Raw genomic sequence first — 27,177 nt, 5'->3', positions numbered from 1 at the left:
TACTCCCTGATTCTCTGCTTCCTTTCACTACTGAGTATTTTTCCTATCTTAGATACTCACTGACTGTTTTATTTTTAAAAGCATGCTTTGTATTTTGTAAATAACATATTTTTAAATTTTGAAACTGCTTCTCAGATCATCCTATTTACTGAAATGTCTTCTTCATCAACCATACCGTGTACCTACCGCTTACGTTAGACAACTGAAAAGTGCCTTGCAAGTGCCATGGTCTGCACACTTTTCTTATTTGTTGCAGAACAGTCTACGAGATTTAACCTGGATTTCGAAGTTTCCGGTATCTATGGTTACGTCATCCTAGATGGCGAGCTTCCATCTCTCCAGGCTGTAACCTGCACCTTCTGGATGAAATCCTCTGACATCAACAACTACGGCACCCCGATCTCCTACGCGCTTGAGAACGGCAGTGACAATACCTTCCTCCTGACCGATTACAATGGGTAAGCAGCAATGTCCGGGAGTCTGTGCTTTGGGTTGTATCCTAGCACCAGTGAGGACTGACATTGGGGGTGGGGGAGTAGGAGAGCTAGGTGCCCCAGCAGGACAGCAGGGAGATGATAATCAAGTAGAGCATGCAGACAGCTTCTGAAGGAGGCAGTTTTCCTGATAATACTTTATGCGTGTATTTTTCTATTTCCTAAGTATTTCCTTGGTATTTTGCTAAGTACTAATATTCACTAAGTACTTCATTCAGTCTTCACCATGTCCTGAGGAACTCATGCCCATTTTACATGTAGTAAAAGAAAGTTCAGAGAAACTAAATGATTTGCCCCAAATGTCACATTCTGGGCGTGACAGAAACAAGTCTCAAATTCTGACTCTTAAGACTGTCACTCCTTTTACTTATCAGGGCCTCCAGAGGTCAGGGATTTCAGTGACAATGGTGACCTGTTGGAGACACACGTATTGCGTATCAGTCAGTCTACATACTTGGGTTGCAAGATGACATTTCTTTTTTTCTTTTTGGATCAATAAATTTGAGTTGCAGGGCTCCATTCCTCTGGGATGTTAGAACTCTCAACCTCAGTTATTTCCCCATTTTCATTCCTACTGAGTGTTTTATCTACTTTAGACTCTTGCAGGTTAACTAATAAAACACACAGAGTTTTGCTAAAGATCCACAGATGTGGACAGGACTTCCACCATTGGTCACCTGTCCACATCACCTGTCACTGAGCTGCCCGTTGCCTCAGCTCTGTGGTCCCTTCAGAACCACTGCTCTTTGTCACATGTGGAATATGTAGCAAGGCCGAGGCTCATACCTTCAAGCTAGATAGATTCCGTGGTTTGTCACAGGGCCAGTCCTCTGTGATGCATCCAAATTCGTGACTGTTTGCTGCTGAGCAGATTGCGAGCCTCAAAGACCCACTGAGCTCTCTTTCCTCTCCTCAGCCCAAGGGACTCTCACTGCTCTGGCCGAAAATCTTCCCAGCCTCAAACCCTAGTCTTAGTGGACTTGAACTTTCAGAAATAAAATTCAAGAAATTTGTAAAAGCTTTCTCGAAGGCAAAAAATGTAGGGAGAATCTGTGGCCTGCTTGAACAGCAGGAGGAAAATGGGAAAACACAGAAGGGAAACAATATTATAAACATATTATTTCATCATAAAGATCTTGGAGAATAGGGCTGAGAAGATGCTGGGAGAGGTATTCAATTAATTATTATCTTCCTTATTGGTTTTCCCTCATCCTTTTTGTTTCTCCCTGGCTTTTGAAGATATTGCACTTTAAACAGCTGATTATCTTTGACATTTCCCTAAGTGACATGGTTGTTGGAACGCTCTTGTGGTCAGTCACCTTCGTGACAGCTTCGACAACAGAGAGACAGAGTTATTTTGTGAAGTTTGTCCCTGATGTTAGAAACATACATTTTACAAGAAGACAACCAATCAATGCTCACACAACTCTCGTTCCCTGCATTCCTGACTCACAGTCTCCAGAAGAGACAGGGGGTGGATCTCAAACTGGACCAGCATGTCTCAGCTTATCCCATCTTTTGCGTAGTACTCTGTGTTTAAGAAACACAAATATTCAGGGAGCTACAATAAAGTTTAATTAGTAAGTCAAATCTGCTTCTGTGAAATATGACCAAAGGGAAAAGAAGAAGTAATTACAAAGTGCTTTACCTACATGAAAAGAAAAACAAGGAAAAGAAAAGAAATAGTAGCACGCCCCACAGGTGGGATTACAAGACATGACTGATGCCTGTGTGCCCTGGCATCTCTCCACAGCTGGGTCCTTTACGTGAACGGCAAGGAAAGGATAACAGATTGCCCCTCCGTGAATGACGGCACTTGGCATCATATAGCGATCACCTGGACGAGTGTTGGTGGAGCCTGGAAAGTCTATATCGACGGGAAGTTATCGGACGGTGGTGTGGGGCTCTCTGTTGGCTCACCCATACCTGGTATGTCTTAGCAAAAGAAATGTGCGTAACTGTGCTAAACACTAGAGGTGGTGGTGCTCAGGTGAACATGGAGTGTGCCAGCTTTGTTGTCTTTGGTTTTAGACAAAGATCAATGATTATCTTTCTATTGACTGTGCCCCAATTATCCAGACTGTACACTGTGAGAAGCTTTTTCTAGGTGAGCTTGGTACCTCTCTGTGTAAGAGATGCCTTTGGGGTCTTTAGTAAGACGGCCCAGGAGCGTTCTGCGCGAGCAGCGGGTGGGTCCCAAACTGTCTTCCAAGGAGGAAGCTAATGTTTTTTGTTTGTTGATTTTGTTTTTGTTTTGTTTTGTGGTCACTATACACAGTATATAGGTATTTCCAGTATATAAGCTGGAGCATTCTTTTTTTTTAAAGATTTTATTTATTTATTTTTAGAGAGGGAAGGGAGGGAGAAAGAGAGAGAGAAACATCAATGTGTGGTTGCTGGGGGTTATGGCCTGCAACCCAGGCATTTACCCTGGCTGGGAATCAAACCTGCGACACTTTGGTTCACAGCCCACGCTCAATCCACTGAGCTACACCAGCCAGGATAAACTGGAGCATTCTTAATAGCTATCTGACTTTTGTGTTCTTTTTCCAATAGAACCCAAACTCTCTTCCAAAACTCAAACTTACTTCTAAAAATACTTTTAGAAAAATATTCAAAGTTTTAGTTTAAAGGAATGCAAAAGCATTAGGCAACCCAGGGTTCTCAGCATTGTATATGACAGGAAGCTTGCTCTATCTTGATTCTTCTATAACATATGTCAAATGAGGAGGAATGAATGGATGGCAGTTTTCTTTAGTAAATATAGAAACACTGTCAGTGTTTCAATGGGAAGTGGCATTATCAGATGAAGAAGGGTGGCGGTTTCTTTTTGTGTCTAACTTAGAGTGGTCTCATTTTCAGTGATCTTGTCTCTGAACGAGAAGACCCCGGGGAGGGCAGTGGAAGGCCATCGTCTCTGGGCAATGGGATGGCAGGGGTCTTCTATTTTCTTCTTTATTCTATTCTGACATTTTCATAGTGACCATGCATTTCATTTATGCTTCAGAAAAGAGCATTTGTAGAATTCAATGCTGAGAGAAGATGAGAAGTGAGTTAAAGAAATGGGGGAGAAAAGGAAACTGTAATAGTATCTACCCAGGGACATGGTTGTCTGACCACAAAGTAAGAATGAATTGACGTCCATAAATACTGGAGAGCTCAGTTGACAGCGCTCAGTGAATGACTGGTTTCAGCTTGGATGACACAGTTTATTGAAGAATCTGTAAGCTACGATAGGAATTCTAGGGAAAGCACAATCATCAGAGGGACAGTTGGAGTAGGGGCAGATCATGTGTTTGGTTTTGGACATAATGAGCTTGAATTCTAATCACAGGAATACATGCAGCTAAAAACATAGGTTGACAGAACTTTACAAGTAAATCAAATAGACAAGGTTGGTTCTAGTGACAAGGTGTGACTGGCAAGGATGCAGCATGGTGGACTCAGAATGCTGGCAGGTGTGTCAATTGATAACAACCTTTCTGGGAAGCAATTTAGAAACTTTCATCAAGAGCCTTTGCATGCAATCAACAATTCAACCACCAGGAATGAAATATTTATGTGTTAATATATTTATCTCTGTGTAGCTGATTAGAAGTGGCTGTGAAGTTAATGAAGCAAATTATAGATTCTTGTACATTCATATGATAAAATAGCTGTTAAAGCTCATGGAATGAAAACAGGTTCAAGAAGAAAAGCAAATTTGAAACATCATGTATAGTGCAATCCTGAGTTGTGTGTTTTAAAATATCATACAGACACACAATAACCTAGAAGGAAATATTAAAACTATTAAATGATTATTTGTGGGTAGGGTGAATTCTTTATACTTTCCCCCACCCCCAAATTTCCTTTCATGTGTATGTATTGATTTTTAATTATTAACTTTATAAGAAAAAGATGTAGGTTGGGAAATCACGAAAGAGGGTCCACAGACACCGGTTAGCAGGGGGGTGAGGTCAGACGGGGAGGGCAGTGGAAGACAGAGAGGAAGCCAGGGCAGGGGCCTGGGTGCGCAGGCATCTGGCAGGCAGGCAGAGAAGAGAGCAGAAAGGTTCCAAGAGAGCCAGGAGAGGATGCTGTCCCAGGAACCAAGTGCCATCAGCAAGGCTCCTGGCAGGAAACAGGTGGCACACTCAAGGAGGGTAGCTGAAGAGTTGAATGAAGGGACTATTTTCAAAGGTATGATCAGGCTTAGGAGAACGAAACTATGGTAGCAGAGCACCCCCTGGCTAGCAACAATGGAACGTCACGTGGGATGGGCCTGAGGTGACTGGGAGTGGAGAGCCGTTGCCGGAATTGAGGCAAACCTGTAGCGATGGAGAGAAATTGCCCAGCGGGAGCAATGGTGTTAGACTGAGGAAGGCAGCCACTGCCCTCTGCTGCCTGGGAGGAAAGTATCCAGGGTATTAAACTTCTTCCTAACCCTGCTTTCTTACCTTGGGCTGGTCCTCCCATTGGCCACACACAAACAGAAGCCAAAGGGACAAGGAAAGGAGGTGGTACAGGCCATAGGTGTCAACCATCGGGGACACAGAGCAGAGTGTAGAAGGGTGGAGGTCAGTTCTGGAGGGACAGACACAGACCACCCAGTACAGCGGGGCAGGCAGTCAAAGAGAATGAATACGTCTGTGGGAACACGAAACAGAGAAATCACCGGAGGTGAATATTGAACAGTTTCCACTGGAGTTAGCAATTAGGCAGCCACTGGCAACCATAGAAGGCTCCTTGGAATCGGTGATGACAATGTAAGCATCTTAGGGTTCAGAATAAGAAGATAAAGAGCAGCAACTGGTAGTCTGTCATGGAGGATAATTTAGAAGAAAGGAGGCAATATAGGACTTACTGTTTTTTTGACCTGACATTTTATATGCATATGCATGTATAGATATAGTTTTATAGTTAAATACTTGTAAATCCAATGTAATATTTAAATACAACTATATTTGAACTTGTCATACAAAACATTGAATTTGTCCTTATTGTTAAAACATGCAGTCATTGTAGATAATTGAGCTTTTTAATAATTTCCCCTGATATGTTTGCATTGGCTGGGCTTTTATTAAGTTACCATTTTAGGCATAACCCTCAGACCAGTGTCCCCCCTTTTTTCTCCTCCTCTCTGTAGGTGGTGGTGCTTTAGTTCTCGGGCAAGAGCAAGACATAAAAGGAGAAGGATTCAACCCAGCAGAGTCTTTTGTGGGCTCCATCAGCCAGCTCAACCTCTGGGACTATGTCCTGACTCCACAGCAGGTCAATTCCATTTTCAGTGTATGACAGTAATGAGCTACAAAGGTACAAACCTTGTAACAATGTGGACAGCCTAATGATGCCGTATCGTACTGTAACCTCTGGGTTTTCAGAGTTTTCCACCAATGTCATTTGAGGCTATGGTCGTAGACTGAACCAGGCAGAGGTTATCTATGGTAACCTTCGATAACTCTCCTTCTCTGTTTCTTGGTGATGTTCTTAAATTTTATTGGACATGATTATTTGTATAAAGTCCTGTCATTTCAGAGCTGGAAAAAAATCATAGAAAATAATATTTCAAACCCCTCTGAATAAATATGCAGAAATTGAGGGGTGGCATAAGATTATGCAGATGAGCTAGTGGTTAAAGTCAGTCTTCGGCCCAATGGACTGGGTTCAAATCCCTGATTTCCCATGAACTGGCCATGATGATTTTGAACATGTTACTCCCTCTCTCTAAGCTGTAGGTTGGTTGGTTGGCTTTATCTATGAAGATAAACAGAACTGTGGAGTGCAGCTTGGGCAGGATTAAGATGTATAATCGTGGTGTAGTTTGACTCACAGTAAGGGCTTGATAAATGCTTGTCCTTTTTATTAAGAGGCAGAATTTGACTAAGCCTTTCCTGCCTCAACTTTAAATCAGAGATAGAAGGAGAGGAGAATGCAGAGGGGGAACCTCTCTAACACCTTAATAAACTGCAGAGCTTTAGACAGTTTTTACAGGTTTTATGTGTAGAATTTCAGAATTTCCAGCAACTGTGAAAGATCTAGAAACGGGAATGATGGGAGGGAAGAAGAGAGGGAGAGGGAAGAGAATTTCCCTTTGACCTGGAGTCATAGATACAAAAGCCTGCTTCCCCATCACCACCCCCTGCCAAATCTGCAGATGTTTTTAATAGGGCTAAACTAATATATGATAACTCCATCTCAGTGAAGTAAGGCTTATCTAAAGATGTGTTTTTAAACTTTCAGGTGAAATCCTTGGCTACCTCATGCCCAGAGGAACTCACTAAAGGAAACGTGTTAGCCTGGCCTGATTTCCTGCCGGGAATTGTGGGGAGAGTGAAGGTCGATTCCAAGAGCATCTTCTGTTCTGGTTAGTTTCCTTCTTCCACGGACGCTGCTGTCTCCTGACTGCTCTGGGGTTTTCTAGCAAAAGGACACAATTTGAAATTCTCTGTTAGTCAAAGAGTGTGTGTCTACTAGTCATTTGTTTAGCTAGTAAATCCTTTTCACCCCACTACATCCAAAGATTTTTTTTACTACTTACATACCTTCTGTGTAACAGGGTACACATGTGCAAATGAATTGTGGAACAAAGTTGGGCAAGGGTAGAGAGAGACAGGGAAAATAGGATGAGAAGGTAATGTGGTTAATGGTTTCAATGCCCACCGAATCCTCTTCTCCCACTTGGGGTGGGTGCCCTCTCGTCTCTGCACCTGCCAGTGGCCATCCAGGGGCAGGTGACACAAAGGACATCACCCCCTGCACACCAAATAGTCAAGCTCTGAATGATCCAAACTGCCTCTTAACATTGAGTGTCTCTAGCCGAGGTCCTGCAGGTGTCCTATACTGTATGATTTTTCATTCCTTATAAGAACATTTTATTCATATTCCTAAAATACTGTTTTGTCCTTTGAAAAATATTTAGCAGATTCTGCCGAAAGAGGGAACGTTGTTTGTTGATTTGAAGAATTCTTTTCTAGTAATTTTGCTTGCCATCGATTTTCATGTCAGTACAGGGTCTCTCAATTGCTGATATTACAGATAATTAGAAAGCCTTGACCCAGTCCTCCTCCACTACGTTGTTGACAAGCTCTGCACCTGTGTTCTTTCCCCTCAGATTGCCCGCCACTGGAAGGGTCCATACCTCATCTGAGAGCTACCTCAGTAGACTTAAAGCCGGGCTCCAACATCAGCCTTTTCTGCGACCCAGGCTTCCAGATGGTCGGGAACCCCGTGCAGTACTGCCTGAACCAAGGGCAGTGGACACAGCCCCTCCCTCGCTGTGAACGTGAGCTGCCCCTATTGGACGCATTTTGGTAGCCCTTGGAAAACACTGGAACCATGAGAACACTTTTCAGGGATGCTCTATAAAAGCTAGACACTTGACAGCTGCAAATAAAGAAAATATTTATTGAACGCTTCCTTTGTGCAGTAAGACCTGTGTGCTGGGTGCCCTGAGGGAGGTGGGCAGTGATGATCCAAAGGGACCGCCACTTGTCCAGTTGGCACAGGAACTGGGTGGGAGGGAAAGGCAGGCATGGGGCCTGATGCTCAAAGGGAGGGGGGGTCATCGCTGGGTGGGAAAACAGGAAGACATCTCTTGAGTTGGGTGCATCCATTCATTTATTTATTCAGCAGTTTTTAAAGTACCTAGTCTGTGCTAGACAGCAGTTGGGGGAAAAAGTCCCTCTTATAGAGTTTACAATGTAGAGGAGGCAAAAAATCACAAGTAAATATAATATTATTGATTTATATTAAATAAGAAACAGCAAGGGCCAAAAATAAGGGCTATAAAGAACAGTAGAGCAGGGTAGGGAAATCCAGAGTGAGGGGGTGGGGTGGAAGCGAGACTGCTGTTGTGGGTGGGATTGTCTGAGGAGCTTCTGCATGGCGTCTGTTCCCAGCGGACACACTGTACATCTTTCCGTTTCTTGTCTGTCTACTCCCACTAGATAGTACGGTCTCTAGAACAGAGATTTTGTCTGTTGAGTTCATGACAGTAACCTCAGCACCTAGGACAGTGTCCCGCAGGTAGCGGGACCTCCATAAACTGTTTTTCTAGTAATATTTTTATTTTCCGATTACTGTTGATGAACAATTTTATGTTAGTTTCGAGTGTACAACCCAGTGATCAAACACTTGTATAATTTAGAAAGTGATCACCCTGGTAAATCTAACACCTGTTTGGCACCGTGCACAGTTATGACAATATTACTGACTGTATTCCCTGTGCTGTACTTTATGCCCCGTGACTATTTTGTAACTGCCCATTTGTACTTCTTGATCTCATCGCCTCTCGCCCAGGCCCCAAACTCCCTCCCCTCTGTCAGCCGTCAAAATGTTTTCCATGTCTGTGAATCTGTTTCTATTTTGTGTGTTTATTTTGTTCTTTAGATTCTGCATATAAGTGAAATCCTATGGTATTTGTCTTTCTCTGTCTGTCTTGTTTTGCACAGCACAATACCTTCTAGGGCCATCTGTGCTTTCACAAATGGTAAGATTCCAATCTTTTTTGTGGCCAAGTAATGGTCCATTGTATGGACTAGTCCATATGGACTAGTCCATTGTATGTATGTATCACATCCTCTTTATTCATTTGTTCGTTGATTGGGCACTTAGGTTGCTTCCATAGTTTGGCTATTGTAAATAATGCTGCAATGAACATATGAGGGGGGGCCCAGGAAAAACCAGAACTATCTTCTGGAGGGCAGGCCCCTTGTAGTACAGGCTTCCCCCGCTAGGTGAGTGTTCTAGGAACCCATCTGTATCAGTGTACCAGCTGGCATTGTTGTGAGAGGTTGCGTTCAGCTTCAATGAATTTTTTTTGAAGACTCAACATGTTTGTGATGGGTGATTTCCAAACACACCTGCCCACACCATATTGAGTGTTCAGAAGATTTTGACCAAAAATGGTGTGACCCCTGTGCGCCAACCTCCCTATTTACCCAGTCTTGCCCTGAGAGACTTCTTTTTGTTTTCCTGGATGAAATGTTCCCCAGAGGGAACATATAAGAACAAACATATAAGAACAAACAGACTTTTTAATAAATAAATTCTAGTATGGGTGCATATGTCTTTTTGAATCAGTGTTTTGGGTTTCTTCAGATAAATACCCAGTAGTGGAATTGCTGGGTCCTGCTATTTTTTATGAAAGAAGTGTTTTCACCCCAGCTTTTTGTTTTCATTTTCATGAAATATCTTCTCCATTCATTGACTTTCAGTCTGTGTGTGACTTTTGATCTGAAGTGGGTCTCCTGTAGGCAGTATATGTGTGGATCTTGTTTTCTGATTCATTTAGCTGCACTGTGTCTTTTGATTGGAGCATTTAACCCATTTGTATTTAAAATAATTGTTGACAGATATGTATTTATTTCCATTTTATAGTTCGTTTTCTTCATTCTTTTTTCTTCTTAAAGAAGATCATTTATCATTTCTTATAACAGGTTTATGAACTCCTTTAGCTTTTTCTTGTCTTGGAAGCTCTTTATCTGTCCTTTGATTCTGAATGATAGCTTTGCTGAGTAGAGTCATCCTGATTTTAGGTCCTTGCTTTATGTCACTGGAAATGTTTCATGCCAGTCCTTCCTGGCCTACAAGGTTTCTGTTGAGAAATCAACTGACAGTCTTATGGGAGCTCCCTTGTAGTGACTAATGGCTTTTCTCTTGCTGCTTTTAAGAGAAAAGCAGCTCTTTGTCTTTTATTTTTGGCATTTTAAATATGATGTGCCTTGGTGTGGGCCTTTTTTGGTTCATCTTGTTTGGGACTCTCTGCACTTCCTGGACTTGTGTGCCTATTTCCTTCACCAAGTTAGGGAAGTTTTCTGTCATTATTTTTTCAAATGGGTTTTTAATTCCTCACTCTCTTCTCCTTCCAGCACCCCATGATGCAAGTGTTGGTATATTTGATGTTATCCCAGAGGCTCCTAAACTATTGTCATTTATTTTGGATTATTTTTCTTTTTGATTGGGTGTTTCCTGCTAATTTATCTTCCAAATCCCTGATTCAGTCCTCTGCTTCATCTAATCTATTGAAGATTCCTTCTGGTGTATTCTTCCTTTCAGCTATTGTACTCTTCATTTCTGACTGATTCTTTCTTATGTTTTCTATTTCCATTTTTATGTTTCCTACCTCTTTGTTGTAGTTCTCACTGAGTTGATTTATTCTTCCCTAAGTTTGTTGAGCATCCTTATAACCAGTGTTTTGAACTCTGCATCTGGCAGATAGCTTGTCTCCATTTTATTTACTTCTTTTGCTGGAGTTTTGTCCTGTTCTTTCATCTGGGACATATTTACTTGTCTCCTCATTTTGGTTGCCTCTCCCTGTTTGTTCCTATATACTGGGTAGAGCTGCTACATCTCCTGGTCTTGATAGAGTGACCTTATGTAATAGGTGCCCTGTGGAGCCCAGGAGCACAGGCTCCCTGGGCACCCAAGCAGGGGGCTTTATGTGCACCCCCCACCAAGTTGGCCTATGGGCACCCTCTTGTTGTAGTTGAGCTTTTATAACTGTTGGCCTGTCAGCGGGAGGGATTACTTCCAGACCATGTGGCTATAAGAACTGGCTGCAACTGTTATAGAGGAGATCTGCTGTGTAGGGACCCACCCCATGGACCAGGACTCGCTTCAGTGGGGCTCTGGTGCCCACTGAGTCTGCCCTGCTCATGGACGTGGTTAGGTGGTGCTCTGGTGTGATGTGATGATGTCCACTGGATGCTCTGGTTCTGGGGCCTCCTGGGAATGGGAAATACAGGCTGAGGTCAGCGGCTGCCTGTGCCCTGCCTGGGGCCACCTGGCATGAGCTGCAAAGTGATCTGTTGATGGCTGCTACTTGTTCTGGGCTTGGAAGTGCACTGAAGAGCCTCAGCTACAAACTGAGGCTGGGTGCTGCTAACACTGGGTTTGGGGCACTTAGCAAGAGGTGCAGAGCACCCCGAGGCCAGATGTTGTTTGTTTGTGGTTTGTGGACTTTTGAGAGATCTTAGGAATGTCCAAAGCATGAGCCAAGACAGGCCATTTGTATGGAAGTGCCTCTGTAAGCCATTTGTATGGAGATGCTGCTGTAAGTGGCGTGGGTTGATCTGAGAATGTTGGATGGGGTGAGGTCTCAGAGAATCACCAGGGAGGAGTGAACAGTATTAACCAGGTTGATGGAGACTCAGATAAGGGGCTGGCCTCTGCCAGCACTTCTGTCTGGGAGAAAGATGCTCCTTCCGCCCTTGCCCTGAAGCCAGATAACTGAGTTCTTCCAGTTTGTCTTTGGTGCCTTCTGAGCTACTGCCCCCGTGCAGTAGGTCAGAGGGAGTGAGTCTGAGTGAGTCTGGGCACAGGTCCTTCAACAGAAAGGACTCTAGAAGCCCTTTGTCTCACTCAGCCACAATCCCCACTAATTTTTATAGCCAAAAGTTATGGGACTTCCCTTCCTTGCCCTAGGACCTTGGGCTGGGGCGGGAGGGTGGCTAGTAAGAGGCTGGGACCCCTTGCTCCTTATCAGGGAGCTCTGTAGCCGAGATACCCTCCCAATCATTAACCGCCACACATGGGTGTGGGACCAGTCAGTTCTGCCTCCCTTCCCATCTACCAGTTTTGATGTGGCTTTTTCTTTATATCCTTAGTTATAGGACATCTGATCAGCTAGACTTCAGGTGGTTCTCAATAATGATTGTTCTGTAGTTTAGCTACAATTCTGATGTGGTCATAGGAAGATGCAAGTTCCGTATTAACCTACTTCACCATTTTAATTGGCAGCCTCCATAAAAGCTTTTAAATGAATGAATCACATGCTTGCTCTGAGCAAGATAATATGCTGGATCCTGAGGGCACAGGCATGACTACAGGCTGCTGCCACCCCTAGAGCACTCTCAACGATTGCTTGTGGGCAATGAAAAATGCACACTTAACTACACGTTCAGTATACACAAAGTGTTCTTTGAGCATTTAGTTCCTAATGTAGTTGTGTTCTTCTGGTCGCATTTCAGGCATTAGCTGCGGGGTGCCACCCTCTTTGGAGAATGGCTTTTATTCGGCCGAGGACTTCCATGCTGGCAGCACAGTGACCTACCAGTGCAACAATGGCTACTATCTGCTGGGTGATTCCAGGATGTTCTGCACGAATAACGGGAGCTGGAATGGCATCTCACCGTCATGCATTGGTGAGATAGACCTTGGCAGTTACTGTGTGGAGTTATTCAAACTCTACGGGGGACAGTCATCCCATATTTTTTGAGACTCTCGTGGTACCCCTTTGTTCACGTCATCTCGTCCCAGTAAGCTCCGGCAAACCATGATGTCAAAGCAGCTGTCCACGGAGGTGCCCAAAACATTTCAAATTTCTTCCAGGCTCCCTATTAAGAGTATCTATGTTTCTCTGTTCTTCTACTTACCCACCTATAAACTAGGGAAATAATAGCTTTCATTGTATATTTGCAATGTCACGATAACTACTATCCTGAAATTTTATATAGAAAACAGAGTGTCATACAGGAAGTGATACACAATGATTTAAAAATAAAAACAAGTGATGGATACGTGAGACAAATCAGCTTCGATCTGTCCTCGTTTCAGATGTTGACGAATGTGCACTTGGGTCGGACTGCAGCAAGTATGCCTCCTGCCTGAACACAAATGGATCCTACACCTGTATGTGTCTCCCCCTCTACACGGGGGACGGTAAACGCTGTGCAGGTAACTAGCATTCGTGTAACTGGGAAGAGGTTATGTCAGTGTGTTACTCAAGTATACATTTTCACTGTATGTTATTGGAAGATGAGATAATATTTTCAGCCTTCATGGGCAGATGGAGAAGATAGACTGTCTTTCAAAAGTCCCACAGGTAACAGCCAAAGGGACTTTAAATGAGCATGGTGTCTCTCCCAAACTCCCAGTTGCTGAATAACAAAACCGAGAGCCAACTAGATCTCCAGACTGTTGAGGGAATGCCTGCGAGATAGAAGAATAACAGTGAATTGAGAAATACAATCCATGGCCTCCACTGCCTGTTCAAAAAAAAAGATGCATTATCACATCTATATCATCAGTATCTTTCCTCTGCCTCAGCCACACAGAATAATATCATTGGAAAAAAGTGGACATCTTGCCTTTCCATGTCTCTAGGTTTTGTGGTCACTCTCATGGTATCTCTCAACCCATCAATATCTTTCTACATTTATTGTGAGAAAACAACTCCCCAGGAAACAATAAAGAGGAATTGTCAAAATCCAGTCTTATAATTGCATTGACTTTTTGAGAGCGTTTCATGTAAAGTCCTTGGCTTTTGTAGCCAAAAATGCTCTCTAGAAAGATCGAATCAATATATCTTCCTTTTTTAAGAATTCAATATTATAGTCCCTTCTGCTACTCAAAGCTAGCCCCAAATCTCCCTTTAACTCATTTCCCATCCTGAAAGTGATAACTGACCCCACATTTGCATGTAGCAGGGGCTCACGATCTGTCGTCTGTTTGAAAAGTCTGGGGACTTCTCCTAAATGTGCTCTGGACCAGCTGGAGAGAATGTCCGTTACTCTTGAAACGTGGGTATCAGTTTAGGGGAAGTCAAGGGGGCTGAATCCTTTCGAAGCCATGCCTTGCTCCACCACTGCCTCCCCAGTAAACAGCTCCCTTTCTGGCCAGATAAATTTTGTATATAGGTTGTTAATTGTTGCTATTTCAAAATATTGTTTAAATGCCTATTAATTTTCTGATCTAATCATTCAAGGTCTACCTGGCTTTCATGTGTCTCCCTTCAAAAGGCTTTTTTTTTTTTTTGGCTGGATGTAACTGGTACCTTATCCATAGTGGAATTACTGAATGCTTGTGTGAAAGCCACTTATTCTTCCCCCAAAACCCTTTCTCCTTTTCAAGAACCCATAAAATGTAAGGCTCCAAGAAATCCAGAAAATGGCCGCTCATCTGGTGAGATCTATACAGTGGGTGCCGAAGTCACATTTTCATGTGAGGAAGGACACCAGCTGAATGGAGCCGGCAATGTCACGTGTTTGGAGTCTGGAGAATGGAGTCATCCGATACCAAGTTGTGAAGGTATGTTCCGTAAGTTCCCACGTTTATGGTGGTTGGCAGTCCTAGGCATTGGAGGGGCAGAAATGTCAGGGGTTATGTTATGTCAACGTTTTTGGTATTTAAAACCCAACGATTAGGCTCATATTGAAACATGAGCTGCCCTTGAACTTGGAGAGATTCTGCACACGTTTACTAAGAAAAGCCATGCTGTCGGTTTTCCCTTCTCTAAGCTATTTCCTGTGGAGCACCCGCTATTCCTGAAAACGGTGGTGTGGATGGATCAGCGTTTACCTATGGCAGTAAAGTAATGTATAGGTAAGTGTCTGAGATTAAAAGTACACTGTAGAAGTGGTTGGTGAAATGCTGGCGGTGATAATACTGGAAGAAAGGAGGAAGGATAATCCCAGAAGATGGTTTTGAAGTAATATGGAATTAATTGAATTGTGTGTAGTATGAAGAAATTGAATGCAATAATTTCTCTAATGGTCATCATATGTAGAACCCTTAAATGACAGTAACCTATTGTTGCCGCCAGTGCCTCCTGGAGGAACTCTAAGAATGGATGCCTTGTAAGAAGGCCCTGCAAGCCAATTAATAGTCTTGGTTATGAGCTGGAGCTTTGCATGTATATGATACTATAATGGTGGATACATGTCATTACATATTTGTCAAAACCCATTGAATGTTCACCACCAAGAATTAGCTCTAATGTAAATGATGGATTTGGGATGATAGCTATATTTATGTGGTTTATGATTTTAACAAATATATCTCTATGGCAGGTGGGCGATTGTGGGAGAGGTTCTGCATATGTGGGGGTAGGAGGTTCCTGGGAACAAACTCTCCATATTCCCTGCTCAATTTTGCTGAACCTGAAACTGCTTAAAAGTTTATTAAAAATATGAAAATTGGAAATTAAAAAAAATAAGCTGGAGCTATGGCTCCAAACCTAGTATTTTAGGTACTAATACTAGAACAGACACTCTCAAACCAAGAATGCTGCACTTGCAGCTGCTAATCTATGACACAAACTAGAGGCAAGCCAAGTCTTTAAATCTGCCTTCCTGCTTATCCCCCCAAAAGACAACCAGGGAAGAGGTACAGTATTGAACCTTGAAAACAGATTTTCAAAGTGTTATTTCAGGAGGAAAACAGAACTCTTCCAGTATGAATAAATGCTCAATATTTTTGGAGGTTTTGGCACAGGTAAAATGATGCACAGTAAAGCAAACTGTATTCTGTTCTCTTCCTTTATCTTCTTTAGGTGTGATAAAGGTTATACTCTGGAGGGCGATAAAGAATCATCCTGTCTCGCTAATGGTTCTTGGAGTCATTCTTCTCCTGTGTGTGAACTGGTCAAGTGTTCTAGCCCCGACAACATAAACCATGGGAAATACGTTTTGAATGGGCTTACCTACCTTTCCACAGCATCTTATTCCTGTGACAGTGGATACAGGTAAGTCCACAGCCACCAGCCCAGCTTCCCGCAGTACCCAGTTACTTGATTATTTGCTTAATAGAATTTGTTTGCATGTGGCTGGCTGACTTTCACTACAAGTTTCCAAATGTAAAAGATATTCTCAAATTTGTATACTTCCTGAGGCCTGGCTTGTAGCCAATACCCGAGGAAATATTCCATCTGGAAGCACTACTTTAATTGCTATAAACATTTAGACATTAAACATGAAAGCAGAAAGTGTTGTGAAGCATAAGACAATGCCTGGGTTTTTTGGTAAATGATTCACCAAGCTTCTACTCAGCATCACATGGGTTGTTATAGAAGCGTGTCAGGGTCTAAGTCCCTGATACTGTCAGAGGTTAATTTGAGGGGGTGTGTGTGTGTGTTCAAACAGAAGAGACAATAGAGAGATTCAGTCAGTGATCAGAAACTTGGCCAACAGGATCTGAAGTGCACCAGAGCAAGTGAACAGAAAGTGGAGTGAGTAATTCGGGCGATCAGAATCAGGTTGGCAAACACAGGTGGATAAACCACAGGATGTGAGGGCTGTAAAATCACAGGAAGACCGGAGGTCAGAGTCAGGAGCAACACGGTTCAGATCCCAGGCTCAGGGCCAGAGCAGTGCCCTTTGACCTCAATTACCCCGAGTGTCTCTGTTTTCCTGGGTGTCTGTCTCCTTCACCTCTAGACCCTAGTCCGCCTGTTAACCCCTTCTCATCCAAGTCACCTGTTCACAGGGTCAGCAGGGCCCTACAACACCACCAGTGAGCACGTTTTATTTTGCACCGAGTTACGTTGTTTTAGCCCATTTGTTGTTTTAAAGGGCCCATATCCTGCTCAGGTGTCCTTTGCTTTTATGTACAGCAATAAAACATGAAAAACTTTATATTCGTGTACTCAGATTCCTCCAAGGCCCCCTGTTCTCTTCGAAGTCCTTCCTATTTCACCTCCATAGCAGTAAATAAACAGCCAATGAAAGAGGCGGTGCCCTCCTTTTCTGCAGTTTACAGGGCCCCTCCATCCTCGAATGCACGGCGTCAGGCAGCTGGGACAGAGCGCCACCTACCTGTCATCTTGTCTTCTGTGGAGAGCCGCCCGCCATCAAAGATGCTGTCACCGCCGGGAGTAACTTCACTGTGGGGAACACTGTCACGTACACTTGCAAAGAGGGGTGAGTAGCCCTGTGAAGGAGAGGAGCAGTGGGAGCCACCGGGGGCGGGGACGCTCCCTACTGCAGAGATGGGCCCCACAGAGCATTGGATTACACTACTTGTCAGCCAAAGCCAGAGCGAGCTTCACGCTCTTACTTCCTGACGGCAGAGAGGGAGCACGTTCTCCTGCGGGAATAGCGCTTTCCTGGAATTAGAGTAATTTATCACCCCAGGCCTTGAGTGACGGACATTGGGCAATGCAGTGGAAACTACCATGACACTTTAATTAAAGATGCAGAAAGCACGCTTAAATAGCCACTTGCATATTTATCCTCGGCAAACGGAAAGGCAAAACATCGCCACCACATAAAGATGACACATCTTCTGGGGAAAAAAATAATCAAATTCAGGTTTTGCCGGTTTTGATGATCTCATTTAATTCAGAGATAAAATTTGAAAACCGGGAAGCAGGTGACAAGGGGCTGTTACCCTCCATGTCCCATTTGATCCTCAGGAAAACCCTGCGAGGTGCAGGGAAAGGGGAGGTCACGCTGGGCGGTGGTCTGCTTAGGGCCTCAGACAGGCCGTAAAGAATCCGTCAAGGGGCACCTGAGTCCCAGGTGCTCTGACTTACCTACCCCCTGCTTCCTAGTGCTTTCACACTCCAGATTTACCAAGGTTGCTTTTCACACAGTAGGGAGCTGCCGCCACAGAAGGGTTGCCATTTTCGGGGCGTGTAACCTCAGCTCTGCCGTTCACTAACTGCGGCCCTGGGAAAAAGTGTACACCCGCTCTGTGCTTCGATTGTCCCATGTAAGATGAGTTCACTAAAGGTTCACAATTCTGATGGATAGTGTGGGAAATGACATGATATCATGCTTGGCCCCGCCAGAAAAAACTTCATAAACTCAACAAGAAATTGTCACTGTCGTGATGATCGAAGCACAGTGAGAGAGTACAGTTTCTGTATGATCACAGAAGGTGAAGTTCTTTTCCCCTGGGTAGAAGACCTTCTCACTAGTACGGGGCTGCCAGCAGGTGGCGACAACATTTTGTTGCAGATTGCATGAATGGCAGGCAGAACTCTCAAATCTGAACACCTTAAGTCAGGAGTGTCAAACTCATTTTCACAGGGGCCACATCAGCCTCATGGATGCTTTCAAAGGGCCGAATGTAATTTTAGGACTGTGTAAATGTAACTACTCCTTAAATGGGGCCAGGGAGCTCGGCACTGCCACGGGGCAAAAACGAAGTGCTGGGCGGGATAAAACAAAGTGGAGGGCCAGATTCAGCCCACAGGCCTTGTATTTGCCTCCTGTGCTTTAGGTGAAAAAGAATTCTTTAATATTAAAATACTAGTGTAGGAGTTAATGCCTGATGGTCCCATTCACTCCCTGGTGGATTGACTCATTTAAAAACTACTTCAGAATAAACTGCGTGGGACTATTAACAGATGGGTCATTTTTGTGTGAAATCTTATCAAATACAAATGTCCCAAATAATAACCAGATAGTGACAACATCTGTGGTTTTTCTTATTAAAAAATTGAGGCACTGTCACCATAAAAAACTGGAAGTGTCTGATGGTTTAAAAGTTTATTTTGAAAAATTACTCTAAGATAAATATTAGTGGCATTTTACTATACTTCTTCACAGAATTTCATCTTTGCATATTTTTTAGTATTAAAGATCATGTGGTATATGCAATTTACATTTCTCTTCTTCGCAAAGCACACATGTATTTTTGTTACTAATCATTTGCTTATAACATAAGAGTCCTTTGCCTAACGTTAAATCTATATATTACATAAGAGATTAAAAGAAACATTAGAGACTAATGAAAATTACAAGAAATTGGTTCATTTGTAGAGGGTTTCACAGTTTTTAAAGGACTTCCATGTGAATTATCTTGTGTTCCCTTCTACAATGATGGTGGTTGGCAAAATAAATACTATTCTCACTTTATAGTTAAAACATGAAGGTATCGGGTCATGTTATTATTGTACATGTCCCTTCTAGCCTAGGCAAGTAGACACCCTGAGGGCCTTTTTCCTCATTGAAACGGTGAAAACCAGGCCTGCCCACCTTAATCACTTAGCCGTTCAAGGGCCTGAAGCGCTTTATGTGTGCACGAAGTACTATGTAGCTTCATTATTATCTTCTGCATCGTTATTATTGTTATGTAAAGCGATGACATTTTACTGTTATGGGAGAAACTGTCTTAGATAATTAACCAAATTAATAGAAAGTACACGCAGTTCCAAAACACTACCACCTATGTTTTCCCTGCAAGTAAAACTTCTGGTGAGAGGAGGAACACCAAGACCCCGGCTTCTCACCGCCTCCACTGTGGGGGGCTACGAGGGTGGCCCCACTCGAAGGAGAGCTGCCTATTTTTTCTGGCCGAGTGTCTAATGAAACATTTGAAATATGCAGAAAAGCACAAAAATAAATTTAAAAAATAATCTCTATTTAAAATTACCTGCGTAGCCATTGCTGGATGAAAGTGCATGTTAAATATTTGCTGCAGTTACTGTGTGACCCCTTTTTGTAAAAGAAATGCAATATTACAGATACAACCAGAGGCCCTTCTCATCACTTTGCCATGGTCCCCCAAGTAACAAATGGGGATTTTTGCCTCTATTACACGTGTATATCCCCACAAACAAGTGTTCTACCGATCCATGCATTAATGTTCGTGCATGTTGCTCCACACTCTAAGTGTCCTTTAGAAGCTTGATTTTCACTTAACATCATCTCTGTTGATTCATGTGAAGTGACAGAATTCATGGTAACTCCTGTATGGCATTTCCTTGTGAGAAGGAGCCATCTCCACAGTTACCCGTGGCCCTACCAGGGCAGGGTTGGTTTATCTTCACTTTAAGTGTTGATGTAACTGTTCCAAAGTAAGTCATCCTTGCACCTGTCTCCTGGCGCGTATACGGAAGAACACCTCTGGCCCGGACACCAGGAGTTGGAGCTGCAGGGTTGTGGGATATGCATGTATTTAACATCGCTACACAGGGCTTGACACTTAACGGTTGTTTTCTTTATAGCTTGTTTTTAGTGTCAAATCTAAGAAATTCTTCCTACCCTGAAATCATCCTCAGTATCTCTGCCTTCTTCTTGGACAGCTTAAAGATCTTGGAAAACATCAACTTCTGTTATCCCACTCATCATAAGTGTCTTATCATCATCTACATTTTATTTCCCTCTTCACAACTTTTCAAATTAGTCATTTTAATAAAGTCAATGCCTGTTTAGATATACTCGCATGTTTATTACTGTCTTCATCACCATTGTTTTGTTTTTGTTGTTGTTGTTGTTGTTGTTACTGTTTTTGCCTCCCACTCCTCCCTTTTGTAGTTGTTCTCATTCCTGACGTATATCCTTTACATCTTTCTTTAGACAGAAGTAGTGAATTCTACAATCTTTGTCTGAAAATAAAAGTTTTACCTTTGCTCCTGAATTATAGTTTAGCTGGGTGTAGGAGCCTACATTAATAGTATTATTTCCATAAGCATTTTGAAGATATTGTCCCATTGCTTCATGACTCCTAATGTTGAGAACTCCATCACAGTCTAACTTAGTGGATCTCCACCTGGGGCAATATTGCCCTCAGGGGCATTTGGCAAGGTCAGGAAACATTTTTTGCTGTCAAATTTGGGGAAGGGTGCCACCAGCATTGAGTGGATAGAGTCCAGGTATACTGACTGCCAAGTGTTCTGCAGTGCATGGGGTCAGCCACCCGCAGCAAGGAATTGCATGGTCCAAAATGTTGGTATTGCTGAGACTGAGAAACTCCTGTTGAATTGTTGTTCCTCTATAAGTAATGTCTTTTCCCTTCCTTTGTAATTTGTCTTTGTTGTTTTGGTGTTTCCCTGTGATATGACCACTGCTATACTTACCATTGTTCATAGAGTTCAGGACTCAGTGCACTCCTTACATCTGAGAAGTGATACCTTCTGCCAATTTTAAAATATTCTCACCCATTTTCACATCAAATATTCCCTCTTCTTTGCTTTCTCTTTTCTCTCTTTCTGTCTAACTAGATCTTATACTGGACCTTTTCTTTCTATTTTCCGTATGTATTAACTGGCCACATTTTCCATCTCTTTATAAGCTGTGCTGCACCTGGGTGATTTCCTCACATGTTTTTCCACAAATGTTTCCTTCTGCTGTCTGAAGTCTGTTTTTGAATGTGTCCACCAATGTTCAACAATTTTTATTTTCTATCATTTTAGAATTTCTGTTCACTTATTTTTCAAATATTTTTACATAATCTCTTCTTTTAAAATAAGGTTTTGAGTCTTTCTTTTAGCCTTTATTTCAACATACTTATTTCAGATTACTTTTTAGGTTTTAGACCCTTTTTCTATTATCTTGATTTATTGGTGCCCTAATCTTGCTGTCTGGTCTCTGCTGAGTAATTCATAATGCAAAATATGCTTGTATATGTTTTATAATTTCAGACTTTGGCCTTATACTATGCAGGGTTTGTTTTATTTATGATAATCCCTTATGGTCTGCCTGTGAATTATTTTTTTCTGCCAAGAGCCCTAAAAGTATCACCAGCCAACAACCTATTTTCACATTTATTTATCAGTTTGAGGACTCACAAAGCGAGTGGTATAAATCCCGCCCTCCAGTCCACATGAGGTGGGGCCTGGGGACTGCCACCTGAGCAGGGACTTCGTTTTTCCACCCAGAGCACCAGCAAATGCAGAGACCTCACTTGTCACCTCACTGGGCCTCTAGGCAGACTTTTTCCAGTGAATAGCTTTTCAGCGACTCATGCCAGAGACTTAGCTGCAACTCTCAGTCTCAACTCTGAGCCTATACTTCCTATCCTCTCTCCTTGTCTTCCCAGTCCGATCCAAGGGCAAGCACAGCATTCTTTCACAGCTCAGTTGTGCATTTAAAATCATTTTTGTTACATGTCATCAAGTGTTATATGGGGAGGGTTTTCAACCCATGTAATAGCCAGAATGAGATATCGGTTCCCATCCTTCTCTCTCTCTTCCTTTGTTTCAATTTCCTTCCCCAGGGGGTTGATAGGCATAAGTTAGCATGCAGTGTGTCTTATTCTGTTGCAGGAGGGAACCACTGTGTTCAGATTGTGGCTTTTGTGTAGTAGGTTCTGTCCTGCTCTCTCATTCCACTTCCTGCGATGCTGCTGGCCTGATAAGAGGGCGAAGGCCTCTATTTCTCTGCAGCGTATTTTCAACTCCCTCGTCTCCCTTGGGGCTGCCTGACCCTGCACCCTGCACGCTTCCTACGCCCGTGGACTGCAGGTGCATACACGCTTGCTTTGGTCTCACTGTTTTCTGCTTTTTATACTAGTGTTGGATTAAAGCAGAAAGATCCCCTCTCAAGAGCAGGATGGAAGAGCAGGTACTTGAGGAGACTGGAGGAGGAAGATGATGCCAAAGAAGGAAGGAAGGAAGCAAAGAGTCTCATTTCTGCCTCCTGCCCTACACGTGGCCTTTCAGACTCTCTTTATGAAAACATTGCACTGGGGTTTTCAGCTGTTGGCCCAAAGTAACAAAATGACCGCTTCTTTCCCATTTTCCTTTTCATCCATATGGGTAGACTCACTCTCTCAGTGACGGACTGAGAGGGAAGGAAGACTCATTGACACCCGGGAACCCTAACGGAGCGTCCCTCTTTTGATTCTTCTGAAATACAGACTTTCAAATGCCATTAGCGAGTACGCTAAGATAAAATTCTAATCATCGCTTTTCACTCAAAACAGAATTATTGATGCAGATTCATACTTTCTATTTCTCTTATCAAATTATAGCTCTTTTAAGCCTCTTTTATGGTTCTTACAAAAAGAGAGGAGTTAATAACCCACTCGGGAATTCATTCATAAAGCTTCCCAGGCGTATGCTCATTAGTAGGCTTCCACTCAGCGGATGAGTCAAATCACTGAAAATTGCATGTTAAGATTACTCTGCCCATTTTCAAAGGATTTTTCATTATTATTCCAGAAATATGCTAATGTACTGGCAACCATTTCATGCTAAAATGTGTGTTCATCTATGGCATCACTGTAGTATTGATGTGCCATTTTTCTATGGAATTTTGGAGTAAAACAATGTGTTTTGTAATATGTGTGGCCAGTTTCAAATAACAGTCTGCAAGGGTGTCTCTTGAGTGAGAATACAAAATGCTACACAGATGATAATTAAATATTCTAACATTTTAGATGCGTATCAGTTCTAATGTTTCTTGCTTTGGTAGCCAACATTTATAGGATGATATATCTCACCATCTGTACAAAACTTTATCATTTTAACTGATTTTTTAAAATAAATCAACAAGTGAAATATGCCCCCCAGAAATCTTAATGCGATTGGATTTCTAACATAATAAAATGGTGCACAATGTGATCAGAGACCAGCTATATTTATATCTAGGTAGCTAACACTTAATCCCACTTTTCTGTCCTTTGGAAAGTGTATCTTTCTTTAGCTCCTCAAAAGACTGACGTATTGTGGAAGATGGTTATTTCTAATGACCCTCTATCCCCGTCTTCATGGAGCACGTTATCTAGTCTAAAGCACTGGCTCCAGTTCCGCCTGTTGCAGCCACTCTGTACGTTTTCTGCTCCTCTGAAATATGAGCCCTTCAAGGATCGATAGCTTGGTACCGGCTTCTCCTACAGCTCAATCATTACAGCTAATTAGGAGGCTTCGATGAGGGCCCCAGCCCCTTCACACATGTCCATGACCGAAAAATGAGGCTTCTCTCTGGCTCGGGTGCCAAACTCACAGCTTTGAAAGACAGACGTGCCATTGAGAAGACAAACATTTCAGCCAGCTCCACCTCAGATCTGCACTTCTCCTCCTTACATATTGCCTTGGAGAATTAGAAGCATTGAACTCAGCTAAAAGAAAAAAAAAAGTCCACATTCCCTACCCTATAGTTTTGTGTTGCTTACAAGCTAATGAGCGTCTGGGCTGAGGACCAAGTGTTGTGCCAGTCACAAGATATGAAACTCCCACCCTGCTTACTTCTATTAATTAGTACCCTTTAGGTCATATGGTGAATAAACTGTTTAAATAGCATTCTGTTCTAGTGACATTTTGTCTGATAAAATCTTAAGAGATTCTTGTCAAAAACCACTTCCAGTTAATCTGTGCTTGCCACATCTTCCCCCATCCACCATCCCAACCTGTGAAAATACAGAGCCCTGGTGACCACCACTTCCTCTTCCAGGGGTTCATGTGCTATTTCTAACTATTTGTAAGGTCTCAGAGCACCCCAGCTGTTATCATGCTCCCATTTCTTTGCTCATGTTATTTTTCTGCCTTGAATGATTCCTTTTCAACTCTTCTTAGGACTCCACTCAAAAACCATTTCATCTGGGAGGCCTCTCCTCCTCTTCTCATTCTTAAGATGGAATCAACCCTTTCTCCTTTAAGCAACCACCTTTGGTGTGAAGGGGCCTGCACTGCACCTAGCGATGGGGGTGGACGGAGTGGGGGACAGGCACAGACGTGTAAACAAGTAAATGCATTGACATCACCTCTGTGCACTAAGGAAGCAACTCTAGCCTATAGCATGGCCCTTACATTATTTGATAATTAAATGTTGACTGAGAATCACAAAGAAAAGTCAAGATTATAGGTCAGAAAAAGAAACAGTATAAGTACTATTTCTAAGAAATTATGGGTAGTATAAAAATACATCCTTTAAAATTCATTTATTCAAAATACATATACAAGGGGGGCAAAATCCCTGGAATTTATTTATTAAAAATTGTGTATTTATTCTTACATGTTTAAACTTCAGTCACCTTAAAAGTACTCTCCATGTTATGCAATGTACCTATCGAGATGTTTTTCCACTGCTCAAAACTGTTTTTGAACTCATCAATTTTGTTGTCTTAGTGCTTTTGTCATTTTTGTTGTATCACCTCTTCCACATCAGCAAAATGTTCCCTATGAGGACTTTTTTCTTCTAGGGAAACAAAAAAAAGTTGGTCAGAGAAAGATTGGGTGAATAGAAAGGGTAGGGCATGGGGGTCATGCTGTTTTTTGTCAAAAACCGCTTAACACTCAGCGCTTTGTGGGCAGGTGCCTCGTAAATCACCCATCGTGAAATGATCAAACACACTGAGTCTTCAAAAAATTCACTGAAGCCGAACACAACCTCTCACAACACCACCAGCTGGTACGCTGTTACAGATAGGTTCTCACCTAGAGGGAGAAGCCTGTACTACAAGGGGCCCACCCACCAAAAGATAATTCCATTTTTGGGGGGGTCCCCCCTCATATTTAGTGGTAATTTTCCATTGCCATTACAGAAGACCTTTGCTGTGATTTTCCATTAGGGAGGAATAGTTGGTGGGGATTTTTCAGAAGCTCAGGGGTCAGAGGTCTAACAAAGTCCTGCCAAATTACAAAACACAGTTCACATGTCCTTAAGAGGCTTTGGGGAATAAGGAAGGTTCTGGAGATAGATGCTTCTGTCACAAAACAGCTGGTCCCATGAACTAATAGGAAGTGTTTTATAGATGGTGCAGTAGAGCCTAATAAATCAGAGATGTCTCAGGTGATGTCTGTGAACTTCAGCCAATGACATATGCTAGCAACATCAAGGGACCTGTGACAGTAATGCATGGTTTAAAGTGGGCAAAGGATGTAAATTGTACTATAAAACATCAAGAGCCCCTACAAATCAAATCCTGACCCAGAGCACATCCTACACAGAAGCAGTAGAATCTGGACAGTCGGGCCTTGAATAATGGGTTTTGTAATAACACAATTGTTTTAGCATATAGTCTTTATATACCTGCCTGGATCCTCTAAGACAAATGCCATCTAAAAATTGTATTAGGTTCAGATTTTATACAAAGAACTGTGCTTACGTAAAGCAGTGCATGCAACAGACCCTGAGTGGGCGCTGAGCTCAGTCGCTGGGGATGCTGAAGAGTATCCATTTTGAGGCCATACTGTGATAGATGACCATAGGTAGGGTGGATGCACACACCTCCGCTGATGCTCTATCATTTTCTCCTTGATCTGTATCCTATAAATTTCATAAATCTTACCTGCTAGGGTGAAGGAATTCCAACCTCTCTGTAGTAGCTGATCTTTTATAAAATTCAGAGGGACCTTTGGAGAATATTTACTAACTAGTGCCTAAGATTCTTTCCTGAAGGGTAGGTCAGATCATTTGTCGGAGTAACAAAGCAGTTTCCATAGGACACCCACAAATTGCTTTCTCACCTACTTCGGTTTAAAGGGAGAGGAAGAGAGACAGAGCAATGTCATGAAAAGGTACAATTGCTGGAATCCAATAAACTCAATTCAGATCCTAACTCTGCTGCTTGCAGCTGTGTGGTGCTAGGCAGGTTTCTTAACCTGCCTAAATAACCACTCACTCACCTGTCAAATGAAGGAATTAATAAGTCTAAACAATTGAATTCGGTGCCTAATATTTTGGTCCCCTCACCCTTCATTAATGTCAAAATGACAGACTGATCATCTTTCCCTTCAGTAAGAAAGTGAGAATAAAAATAAGAATGACTCAAATATAATTATTTTAATACTGCATATCCTACTATCTTTTCCTGCTTCATGAGAGCACTTGAGAATAATTCAAGATTTTTGTGAGTTATCAATCTGCCATATATGGGCAATCACCTTGTGCATAAAGAAAGATGAGAGTCATTAAGCATAATTTATTCGTACTGGTTGAAGAGCAGAGCCATGGGTAGAACACAGCTGTTAACGCGAACATATGGTGAAGGAGACTGAAGCTGTAATTGCTGCTTTGACGTTCATGGAAGATGAGGAGGCGTGACTGTGAGCTATCTGTAGGCTGCATGCATATACAGCTCGTAAGAGATTGTTTCAAAGACTAGTGATGAAATCAATCAGCTAAGACCATCTAAACACAAAGTTTTGATTTTGAATTGAGTCAAGCAGGGCTTTAGTTTGCTCCTTGTTTGAATTTTTAAAGAAACGTGTCACAGTTTTTAGAGTTCCTTAAATGACAAAAATCTTCAATCCACTTCCCTTTCTGAATGAGCATTAATATTGAAATCAAGATATATCTCTGTAGCCCAGATA

General features: G+C 42.5%; 1 protein-coding gene across 1 annotated transcript in view; it reads left to right on the top strand.

Annotated features, from left to right (window-relative positions):
• SVEP1 (sushi, von Willebrand factor type A, EGF and pentraxin domain containing 1) overlaps positions 1-27,177 on the top strand; it is a 161,474-nt gene that overhangs the window by 99,089 nt on the left and 35,208 nt on the right. The window contains exons 26-36 of the mRNA XM_045840312.1: positions 257-458; positions 2,248-2,423; positions 5,623-5,747; positions 6,717-6,840; positions 7,588-7,758; positions 12,446-12,619; positions 13,032-13,151; positions 14,328-14,504; positions 14,714-14,798; positions 15,748-15,939; positions 16,946-17,113. Of these exons, the coding sequence (XP_045696268.1) occupies positions 257-458; positions 2,248-2,423; positions 5,623-5,747; positions 6,717-6,840; positions 7,588-7,758; positions 12,446-12,619; positions 13,032-13,151; positions 14,328-14,504; positions 14,714-14,798; positions 15,748-15,939; positions 16,946-17,113 (1,714 nt within the window). The remainder of the gene's footprint in view (positions 1-256; positions 459-2,247; positions 2,424-5,622; positions 5,748-6,716; positions 6,841-7,587; positions 7,759-12,445; positions 12,620-13,031; positions 13,152-14,327; positions 14,505-14,713; positions 14,799-15,747; positions 15,940-16,945; positions 17,114-27,177) is intronic.

The sequence above is a fragment of the Phyllostomus hastatus genome, unplaced genomic scaffold, assembly GCF_019186645.2.
Source record: "Phyllostomus hastatus isolate PE091 unplaced genomic scaffold, TTU_PhHast_1.1 phas_contig_34, whole genome shotgun sequence".
NCBI lineage: Eukaryota > Metazoa > Chordata > Mammalia > Chiroptera > Phyllostomidae > Phyllostomus > Phyllostomus hastatus.
The sequence above is the reverse complement of the archived record's forward strand: the minus strand, read 5'-3'. Positions and strand labels throughout refer to the sequence as shown.